We start from the raw sequence: 12,182 nt of genomic DNA on the forward strand, positions 1-12,182 counted from the left end.
CATAAACTGATCAGGAGAATACATCTCAACTTTATTAATGATAAAATAAAATGTCGTAGTAATATTGAGGAAACAAACTTGAATACCACTTTGAGTACAGGAAACCGATCCTACATTTATTCATCTTCAACAATGCAAAAAAAAAAAAAAAAAAAAAAAAAAATGAAAAAAAACATTGCAATATCAGAGAAATACTAGTTCCTATTTGAACTTGAGTACAGGTAACATCTCTTTGAATCTGATCTTACATTTCCTTGCCTTCAATCCTGCAAAATCATCTATCACATCATCAAAATCAATGATTTTCCCTATTTAGGCTTATTTGTACTCTGTAATCATATAATAGGCTATATAGAACGAAGGATTCTTTTTTTATGTTGGTGCAGCACTGTTTTGGGCATTAGTGTCACCTTTAGAGGCTTTATGGTGTCATCCCCTAAATGGTGTCACCCGGGGTGCCCCCCCCCCTTATGACGCCTCTGGTACTGGCTGTCTTCCACTGAGGCAGGGTGACTTAAAAAGAAAACAAAAATTTTTTTTCACATTTAGTAATGTATACAGAAGGGATACTAGCCCTTTACTTCTGGCATTTTAGTTACCTCTTATGACACGCATGACTTACGGAGGAATCACCTTGAATTTGTCCAAATAATTAAGCACTTGCTAGAGGCAGGTTTGTCTGGGCTGAAGCCTTCAGTTGTAATCACCGAGTTGTTTACAGGATCAAGACTTAACTCATACTTTCTAAAACACAGGATTCTCTTGCTTTATGTGGATTTGCTAATATGCAATGTCCCATTTCTATCAGTAATTCTTTTTGTGTAGTACACATTCGCCGTATGCAGTGTGTTTTTTGCAAAACTTATTGAAAACTTTTATCAGTGAAGTTAAATTTTAATGATTTGAGTCAGAATAGTACAGCTTCCACTTATCTTTTCCTCAAGGGAGATTCCTTGATTCTGGTGAGGGGCTCAGTTAGGTTAGGTTAGCAGGTGTATAAATTTCATAGAGTACTGTATTTCAGTTGAAAATCTATGTAGTGAAATTAATGCACTAATACAAAATAGTTTTTAGTTATGGGTATGTAGATATTGGTGCAATGAATGTATCCTTTTTTTTCAGATTCGTCATCATGTATACACAGCTGTAGCAGCACAAGTTATAGATTACGATGGCATTTTAAACCGCATGTCCAGCGTCAAATGGGACGTCAGTGATCTCATGAGTCAACACAGCCAGTATGTTGACATCTTGTTGAGACAATTGCAGGTGCGCATATAGTAATATACTTTATCTTCTGTATGACCTTTTAATTTGGATTTCTTGATGCTAGTTAAGGGCTCTTGCTCCTGTGATTTGTAGATCCCTTTCTATTTCTCAAATCAAATATGATTACAGCACCTCTAATTTTTTAGGCATAGTATGACCCCTATAGGTTTAGCGCTTTCCATACCACAACATAATGAGTCTTGTGAAGGGTACTTGTTCTAAGAAAAAGCAGCTGCCATGTTCTTCCTTGGATCAAGCCTGACTGACTCATTTCTCAAATTAGATATGACTAAAAATACATTATTTTTCTTGAAATGCATTTATTTTATTTACAGTAGCGAAAAATATCCTTTATACTCAGTGCTTTAATTCACAGTAATGCATTTGAAAATGTAAAATATTACCCTGCCTCGGTGGGAGACGGCCGACTTCTTAAAAAAAAAAAAAAAAAATTACCCTATTTTCTGGCACACGAGGCACACAAGCATATGGGACAAAAAATGATGTTTCCAAGCATTTGTAATGTAACTTTAGTAAACAACCGCTAAAATGTAACCCAAAGCCTACCCTTGACCCTGACCTTGAACATATAAGTTACAGGCTGATTTTCCAAGATTTTTTTTTTTGTGAGGAAAAAAAAAAAGTGCGCCTATATGCCAGAAAATACAAGAGTTTATACTTTGCCTCAAACTCTACCCTCCCATCATCAGATCAAATCTGATTACTGTACTTCTCATTCCAAAGGTTTAGTATCCCCTAGTGAGTGTAACTCGCCTCAAAGTAGAAACAAAAAAATTCTTCAATTTTAAAAGAGATTTTGTGTTTCTCTTCTGGTCAGGTGCTGAGCATGCGTCTAGAGGAAATGAGCCGCGTGTCTCCCATCCCTAGTGAAGCGTACACAGCACTGTGGGAGTGTATAGTACGCATTACTAACCGTACTCTCCTGGAGGGGTTTTCTGGAGCTCGCAGGTGTACTAATGAAGGACGATCACTCATGCAACTTGATTATCAGGTAATACACTAGTGATATTATTAATTACTTATTACAGTTGATTTTTTAACGTACCGGCTGTATCCTACCAAGGCAGGGTGACTTAAAAAGAAAAATGAATTCCTCTCTGTTAAACTTATTAAATCCATATGGCATGAACTAATAGAATATTCAATTCTCTTGTATCATTGTAAACTACTAAATTTAAAATTACACCTCACCTAAGTGATTATATGTACAAAATTACTCATACTGTTTTTTTTTTTTTTTTTCTTAACAAGTCGGCCGTCTCCCACCGAGGCAGGGTGACCCAAAAAAGAAAGAAAATCCCCAAAAAGAAAATGCTTTCATCATCATTCAACACTTTCACCTCACTCACACATAATTACTGTTTTTGCAGAGGTGCTCAGAATACAACAGTTTAGAAGCATATACGTATAAAGATACACAACATATCCCTCCAAACTGCTAATATCCCAAACCCCTCCTTTAAAGTGCAGGCATTGTACTTCCCATTTCCAGGACTCAAGTCCGACTATATGAAAATAACCGGTTTCCCTGAATCCCTTCACTAAATATTACCCTGCTCACACTCCAACAGATTGTCAGGTCCCAAGTACCATTCGTCTCCATTCACTCCTATCTAACACGCTCACGCACGCTTGCTGGAAGTCCAAGCCCCTCGCCCACAAAACCTCCTCTACCCCCTCTCTCCAACCCTTTCGAGGACGACCCCTACCTCGCCTTCCTTCCCCTATAGATTTGTATGCTTTCCATGTCATTCTACTTTGATCCATTCTCTCTAAATGACCAAACCACCTCAACAACCCCTCTTCTGCCCTCTGACTAATACTTTTATTAACTCCACACCTTTTTCTAATTTCCACACTCCGAATTTTCTGCATAATATTTACACCACACATTGCCCTTAATAAATGTATGGAAGAAGGTAAGGTACCTAGGGATTGGCAGAGAGCATGCATAGTTCCTTTGTATAAAGGCAAAGGGGATAAAAGAGAGTGCAAAAATTATAGGGGGATAAGTCTGTTGAGTGTACCTGGTAAAGTGTATGGTAGAGTTATAATTGAAAGAATTAAGAGTAAGACGGAGAATAGGATAGCAGATGAACAAGGAGGCTTTAGGAAAGGTAGGGGGTGTGTGGACCAGGTGTTTACAGTGAAACATATAAGTGAACAGTATTTAGATAAGGCTAAAGAGGTCTTTGTGGCATTTATGGATTTGGAAAAGGCGTATGACAGGGTGGATAGGGGGGCAATGTGGCAGATGTTGCAAGTGTATGGTGTAGGAGGTAGGTTACTGAAAGCAGTGAAGAGTTTTTACGAGGATAGTGAGGCTCAAGTTAGAGTATGTAGGAAAGAGGGAAATTTTTTCCCAGTAAAAGTAGGCCTTAGACAAGGATGTGTGATGTCACCGTGGTTGTTTAATATATTTATAGATGGGGTTGTAAGAGAAGTAAATGCGAGGGTCTTGGCAAGAGGCGTGGAGTTAAAAGATAAAGAATCACACACAAAGTGGGAGTTGTCACAGCTGCTCTTTGCTGATGACACTGTGCTCTTGGGAGATTCTGAAGAGAAGTTGCAGAGATTGGTGGATGAATTTGGTAGGGTGTGCAAAAGAAGAAAATTAAAGGTGAATACAGGAAAGAGTAAGGTTATGAGGATAACAAAAAGATTAGGTGATGAAAGATTGAATATCAGATTGGAGGGAGAGAGTATGGAGGAGGTGAACGTATTCAGATATTTGGGAGTGGACGTGTCAGCAGATGGGTCTATGAAAGACGAGGTGAATCATAGAATTGATGAGGGAAAAAGAGTGAGTGGTGCACTTAGGAGTCTGTGGAGACAAAGAACTTTGTCCTTGGAGGCAAAGAGGGGAATGTATGAGAGTATAGTTTTACCAACGCTCTTATATGGGTGTGAAGCGTGGGTGATGAATGTTGCAGCGAGGAGAAGGCTGGAGGCAGTGGAGACGTCATGTCTGAGGGCAATGTGTGGTGTGAATATAATGCAGAGAATTCGTAGTTTGGAAGTTAGGAGGAGGTGCGGGATTACCAAAACTGTTGTCCAGAGGGCTGAGGAAGGGTTGTTGAGGTGGTTCGGACATGTAGAGAGAATGGAGCGAAACAGAATGACTTCAAGAGTGTATCAGTCTGTAGTGGAAGGAAGGCGGGGTAGGGGTCGGCCTAGGAAGGGTTGGAGGGAGGGGGTAAAGGAGGTTTTGTGTGCGAGGGGCTTGGACTTCCAGCAGGCATGCGTGAGCGTGTTTGATAGGAGTGAATGGAGACAAATGGTTTTTAATACTTGACGTGCTGTTGGAGTGTGAGCAAAGTAACATTTATGAAGGGATTCAGGGAAACCGGCAGGCCGGACTTGAGTCCTGGAGATGGGAAGTACAGTGCCTGCACTCTGAAGGAGGGGTGTTAATGTTGCAGTTTAAAAACTGTAGTGTAAAGCACCCTTCTGGCAAGACAGTGATGGAGTGAATGATGGTGAAAGTTTTTCTTTTTCGGGCCACCCTGCCTTGGTGGGAATCGGCCGGTGTGATAATAAATAATAAAAAAACATTGCCCTTAAACAGGACATCTCCACTGCCTCCAACCGTCTCCTCGCTGCTGCATTTACCACCCAAGCTTCACACCCATATAAGAGTGTTGGTACTACTATACTTTCATACATTCCCTTCTTTGCCTCCATAGATAACGTTTTTTGACTCCACATATACCTCAACGCACCACTCACCTTTTTTCCCTCATCAATTCTATGATTAACCTCATCCTTCATAAATCCATCCGCCGACACGTCAACTCCCAAGTATCTGAAAACATTCACTTCTTCCATACTCCTCCTCCCCAATTTGATATCCAATTTTTCTTTATCTAAATCATTTGACACCCTCATCACCTTACTCTTTTCTATGTTCACTTTCAACTTTCTACCTTTACACACATTCCCAAACTCATCCACTAACCTTTGCAATTTTTCTTTAGAATCTCCCATAAGCACAGTATCATCAGCAAAAAGTAACTGTGTCAATTCCCATTTTGAATTTGATTCCCCATAATTTAATCCCACCCCTCTCCCGAACACCCTAGCATTTATTTCTTTTACAACCCCATCTATAAATATATTAAACAACCATGGTGACATTACACATCCCTGTCTAAGACCTACTTTTACTGGGAAGTAGTCTCCCTCTCTTCTACACACCCTAACCTGAGCCTCACTATCCTCATAAAAACTCTTTACAGCATTTAGTAACTTACCACCTATTCCATATACTTGCAACATCTGCCACATTGCTCCTCTATTCACTCTATCATATGCCTGTTCTAAATCCATAAATGCAATAAAAACTTCCCTCCCTTTATCTAAATACTGTTCACATATATGCTTCAATGTAAACACTTGATCTACACATCCCCTACCCACTCTGAAACCTCCTTGCTCATCCGCAATCCTACATTCTGTCTTACCTCTAATTCTTTCAATTATAGTTCTACCGTACACTTTTCCTGGTATACTCAGTAAACTTATTTCTCTATAATTTTTACAATCTCTTTTGTCCCCTTTCCCTTTATATATAATGGCTATACATGCTCTCCGCCAATCCCTAGGTACCTTCCCCTCTTTCATACATTTATTAAACAAAAGTACCAACCACTCCAACACTATATCCCCCCTGCCTTTAACATTTCTGTCATGATCCCATCAGTTCCAGCTGCTTTACCCCCTTTCATTCTACATAATGCCTCACGTACCTCCCCCACACTTACATTCTGCTCTTCTTCACTCCTAAAAGATGGTATACCTCCCTGGCCAGTGCATGAAATTACTGCCTCCCTTTCTTCGCCGACATTTAAAAGTTCCTCAAAATATTCTCGCCATCTACCTAATACCTCCATCTCCCCATCTACTAACTCCCCTACTCTGTTTTTAACTGACAAATCCATACTTTCCCTATTCTTTCTTAACTTGTTTAACTCGCTCCAAAATTTTTTCTTATTTTCATTAAAATTTCTTGACAGTGCCTCTCCCACTCTATCATCTGCTCTCCTTTTGCACTCTCTCACCACTCTCTTCGTCTTTCTTTTACTCTCCATATACTCTGCTCTTCTTATAACACTTCTGCTTTGTAAAAACCTCTCATAAGCTAACTTTTTCTCTTTTATCACACCCTTTACTTCATCATTCCACCAATCACTCCTCTTTCCACCTGCCCCCACCCTCCTATAACCACAAACTTCTGCCCCACATTCTAATACTGCATTTTTAAAACTATTCCAACCCTCTTCAACCCCCCCACTACTCATCTTTGCACTAGCCCACCTTTCTGCCAATAGTTGCTTATGTCTCCCCCGAACTTCCTCCTCCCTTAGTTTATACACATTCACCTCCCTCTTACTTGTTGTTGCCACCTTCCTCTTTTCCCATCTACCTCTTACTCTAACTGTAGCTACAACTAAATAATGATCCAATATATCAGTTGCCCCTCTATAAACATGTACATCCTGGAGCCTACCCATCAGCCTTTTATCCACCAATACATAATCTAACAAACTACTTTCATTATGTGCTACATCATACCTTGTATATTTATTTATCCTCTTTTTCATAAAGTATGTATTACTTATTACCAAATCTCTTTCTACACATAGCTCAATTAAAGGCTCCCCATTTACATTTACCCCTGGCACTCCAAATTTACCTACCACTCCCTCCATAACATTTTTACCCACTTTAGCATTGAAATCCCCAACCACCATTACTCTCACACTTGATTCTAAACTCCCCATGCATTCACTCAACATTTCCCAAAATCTCTCTCTCTCCTCTACACTTCTTTCTCCTCCAGGTGCATACACGCTTACTATAACCCACTTTTCACATTCAATCTTTATTTTACTCCACATAATCCTTGAATTAATACATTTATAGTCCCTCTTTCCTGCCATAGCTTATCCTTCAACATTATTGCTACTCCTTCTTTAGCTCTAACTCTATTTGAAACCCCTGACCTAATCCCTTTTATTCCTCTCCATTGAAACTTTCCCACCCCCTTCAGCTTTGTTTCACTTAAAGCCAGGACATCCAGCTTCTTCTCATTCATAACATCCACAATCATCTCTTTCTTATCATTTGCACAACATCCATGCACATTCAGACTTCCCATTTTGACAATTTTCTTCTTCTTATTCTTTTTAGTAATCTTTACAGGAAAAAGGGTTACTAGCCCATTGTTCCCGTCATTTTAGTTGACGTTTACAACACGCATGGCTTACGGAGGAAAGATTCTTATTCCACTTCCCCATGGATATAAAAGGAAAAGTAATAAGACCAAGAACTATTAAGATAAAATCAAAGAAAACTCAGATGAGTGTGTATAAATAAATGTGTACATGTATGTGTAGTGTGACCTAAGTGTAAGTAGAAGTAGCAAGACATACCTGTAATCTTGCATATTTATGAGACAGACAAAAGACACCAGCAATCCTACCATCACAGCCGTATCCCACCAAGGCAGGGTGGCCCAAAAAGAAAAACGAAAGTTTTTCTTTTTAAATTTAGTAATTTGTACAAGAGAAGGGGTTACTAGCCCCTTGCTCCTGGCATTTTAGTCGCCTCTTACAACACGCATGGCTTACGGAGGAAGAATTCTGTTCCACTTCCCCATGGAGATAAGAAATAAACAAGAACAAGCACTAGAAAGAAAATAAAAGAAAACCCAGAGGGGTGTGTATATATATATATATATATGCTTGTATACATGTATGTGTAGTGTTATCTAAGTGTAAGTAGAAGTAGCAAGACATACCTGTAATCTTGCATATTTATGAGACAGACAAAAGACACCAGCAATCCTACCATCATGTAAAACAATTACAGGCTTTTGTTTTACATTCACTTGGCAGGACGGTAGTACCTCCCTGGGTGGTTGCTGTCTACCAACCTACTACCTACTGTTATTTCTTATTAATCTTAAGTTAATCTTAAGCTTGCCCAAAATGTTCTGCATATAAAGGGGCTTTCAGCATGTATACCCAAATATTATTCTCCTTTATACAAATATTGTATCATGCTGAAATAAAATCATTATTTTTATTTAATTATTATTATTATGCAATAATGTATACAGGAGAAGGGGTCACCCGCCCCTTGCTCCCAATTTTACTTATATTTAAAGCCTTGGTGGGAGACGGCCGACTTGTTGAAAAAAAAAAAATCTAATTAATTAAAAATAAACTTGTCCTCAGCAATTTCTCATGAAACTGGAGTGTTTGACTGCAGTGCGGCCGCTACCCGACCGCCATCTCGTTGAGACGTACATCAAAGCATATTACCTACCCGAAGGCGCTCTGGAAGAATGGGTTCAGCAGAACCGTGGGGATTACTCTCCTCGCCAACTGACTGCCTTGGTCGCTACCATGACACACATCAGCAAGCGCACGAGGCAGAAGATTGCTACATTAATTGAAGAAGCCGGAAAGAGAACCCAGTAACTGACTGCATTTTAATTTCATATTTACGTTGATGCTGCTCACAAAAAATTTTGGAAAGCATAGGTAGCACCTAGTTCAAATTCAAAGGTAGGTACATTAAAGATACTCAGTAGTATTGAAAAAGGCAAAGATATACATAGCCATGATTTGATGTGAACAAAGTTTTACTGTATTTAGCACTGTAAATAATTTTTCTACTAGACTGTAAACACTGCTTATGGCTTTTTTCATATAATACCAAAACAATATTCTCTGTTGAAAAAGAATGAATATATATACATATATATATATACAGCCTCTCCTCGCTTAATAATGGAGTTCCGTTCCTAAGACGACGTCGGTAAACAAATTCATTGTTAAGTGAGGAGCATACTATAATGGTAGTGGGTTTGTGTCAACCATCTTGATATTGTTTTAATGTCACCTTTGCACCATTTATAACATTTCTGGTATATTTTTAAATGTTTATACAGTAGTGTACTGTATATTGTAATAAACAGAATAGAGGAAATCAGCTCTAATATACATTATTTAGGTATGCATGCTGGTCAGAGAGCCCGTCATAAGTCCGAGTCATCGGTAAACGAGTACATCGCTAAGTGAGGAAAGGTTGTATATACAAAACTAGTTGTGTTAGCTCAAAAAATAGGGAATATGTAAACGTTAACAGCATGTAAGGTTTCTGTGAAACTGGCTGAGTGCTTCTCAAAATTAAATTACACTATGCTGATGTCCACTGCAAGATGTAGCAACAACAGTGAATAGCATGTTAATGGCTTCACTGAAGGCTGCAATAAACAAGGAGTCATATGGACCTCACAGTTTTAACTGGAGAGCCTTCATGAACCAGAAACCACTTCCTTATTCCTTTATACGTATATGCTTCTAAACTGTTGTATTCTGAGCACCTCTGCAAAAACAGTGATAATTTGTGAGTGTGGTGAAAGTGTTGAATGATGATGAAAGTATTTTCTTTTTGGGGATTTTCTTTTTTTTTTTTGGGTCACCTTGCCTCGGTGGGAGACGGCCGACTTGTTAAAAAAAAAAAAAAAAATTCCCCATTATTTCCTAGATACTTCAGGACCAACAACTCACTTGCTTCTTTTATTCCATTTGAAATATTATTATGTTCCATCATTTTTTATATTGCTATTTTAGTTACTTTATAGAAGAAAAAATACTTGAATATGATATACTACTGTATAAACTTAGATTTTAAAATATAATTTTGAATGTGTTCTTGAGTAGTTGGTATATTTGTTATTACCGTATAAGACTCTTATCTATGAAATCACCTGTTACTTGTGTTCATTTTTTCTCTATATTACATATAAGTATTTTCATAAACTGTTCTTTTAAATTTTAGTGATACTGTTCGGTTAAGAAGGATGCAAGTCACAATATTGTGACCGGAACAATATACAGCTAATCTATAATTTTGAGTTGGAATTTTTGACAATGTTTCGGTCCCTCCTGGACCATTATCAAATATAGTACAGTATTATCATTATTGAAAACTTGTTAAGCAGGGGTGGCACCAGAATTTCTATATACCGAGGGCTTAGGATAGTTGTCTGGCTGGATGGGGGTACTAGGAGATTTATTTTGAAGCAGTGTTGTTATTTTTACTATTTTTATTTGGGGGTTGAGGTAATTTTGGGGGGCTGAAGCCCCAAGCCCCCACGGTGCTGCTGCTGCTGCTGTTAAAAAAGAGCCATGCAAAAATTACTTTTTATTCACTGGCTTTCTTGCCATAATTATATTTTATTTTTTTATTTTTCAAGGAAATCCAACTTTGTTGGTAAGAGACAATCATAAAAAAAATTAATTTTTGTTCATCAGATTTCTTGACATAATTGTATTTTATTTTTTATTTCTCAAAGAAATACGATTCTCTGATATCGTGCCCCTCAAGGAAGGTGCCTTAATGCCAGTGAGGGGCTCTCATCCAAGGATGTAGACTTTTCTTTCTCTTCATTGAAGTGAACTGGATTTCCTCTCTTTCCCCATGTGCTTAATTATGCATGTGGGTTGAACACTTCCCCATTATTATAAGAATCTAATAGCTCAGATTCATATTGTGGGTGAAGTGAAACATATGGGCAAGGCTCTTGACACCTGCTGCCCCTATTCACCTGGTAGTAAATAGGTGCCTGTGGCGCACCTGACAGTTATGGGCAGCATGTATGGATGCAAGGATCCCAATGGAAATTAGTCATACTTCTTGGATTTCTTGGACTACCCTATTATTGGTGATATAAAATATCTAGGTTATTTGCCCTTTGGGATTTATAGTCCGAAGGAAGGTTTTGTGCATTTGTTTCCCGACTTTTACTAACATGTCTTGGTAGGAGTCGCAGAAGTTGTAAATACAGGCACATCCGCAGTCCCTTAAGTTTTCATGTTTGTATAGGAGGCAGTCAGAAATCTCAGTAGTCATAATGTCTGCCAAGTTGTGTTTCCTTATCTTGAAAGGTTTTTAATACAACCTCCTCAGTGGAATATTGGATGATTTACCAGATTATGCACAATGGTTATTCTTTAGCCAAAAGCATGTTACCCTTACCTTTTAAGCCTTTTTCTGTTGATCTGTCTAATGAAGGTCCCAACTTACATTCTAAATTACAACATCCACACTCACAAGCAGGCACTTAGAAATTGATTAAAGTGTTACCCTGCCAAGAGACAGTGTGAATGTGTGAAATATAACAATTTGTTGTACTATTGTTGTCTATATCTGGAGGATGTTCTGGGGGTCATTGCCCCCACAACCCAGTCCATGACAATTAATTTGTAAGTTTAAAACAGTAGGAACAAAACTCATTTGTAAGTTGTATCATCAAGAACACATCTTGTTTGTAAGTTGCAACATGAAGAACACATCTTGTTTGTAAGTTGCAACATCAAGAACACATCTTGTATGTAAGTCACAACATCAAGAACACTTGTTGTTAGTTGCAATATCAAGAACACAACTTGTTTGTAAGTTGTTGACCTCATGCATTTAACATTTTGCTTTAAATCCGTCCCTAATTACAGTGCCTTCAGCAAGTGAAGTTCAATGTTTGCTACAGTTATGATAACCCACAAAATATGTGAATCTGTTGTGCTTTTTACACAGTGCTCATGGTCTTGTCTTAAAATAATTATTATTTTGCCAAACAAGCTAAGTGTAGAGTCATCATTGCAATAACTTCAAAAAATAAGTCTAGTCATCATGATAACATATTATATTGACATTAAATAATGCAAAGTAAATTTTGACTTACCTAAAATAGTTGGGTAAAATTAATCTAAATTACTTTAGGTTAATTTTAATAATGATACATAAGGCGGGGTAGGGGTCGTCCTCGAAAAGGTTGGAGGGGAGGGTAAAGGAGGAGTTGTGGGCAAGGGGTTTGGACT

General features: G+C 38.2%; 1 protein-coding gene across 1 annotated transcript in view; it reads left to right on the forward strand.

Moving 5' to 3' along the window:
* The window catches only part of Vps50 (vacuolar protein sorting 50), a 27,274-nt gene extending 18,350 nt beyond the window's left edge, over positions 1-8,924 (forward strand). The window contains exons 6-8 of the mRNA XM_070104324.1: positions 1,123-1,269; positions 2,108-2,281; positions 8,532-8,924. Of these exons, the coding sequence (XP_069960425.1) occupies positions 1,123-1,269; positions 2,108-2,281; positions 8,532-8,777 (567 nt within the window). The 3' untranslated portion in view covers positions 8,778-8,924. The remainder of the gene's footprint in view (positions 1-1,122; positions 1,270-2,107; positions 2,282-8,531) is intronic.
* Positions 8,925-12,182: the final 3,258 nt, after the last annotated feature.

The sequence above is a fragment of the Cherax quadricarinatus genome, chromosome 91 (assembly GCF_038502225.1).
Source record: "Cherax quadricarinatus isolate ZL_2023a chromosome 91, ASM3850222v1, whole genome shotgun sequence".
Classification (NCBI taxonomy): Eukaryota; Metazoa; Arthropoda; class Malacostraca; order Decapoda; family Parastacidae; genus Cherax; species Cherax quadricarinatus.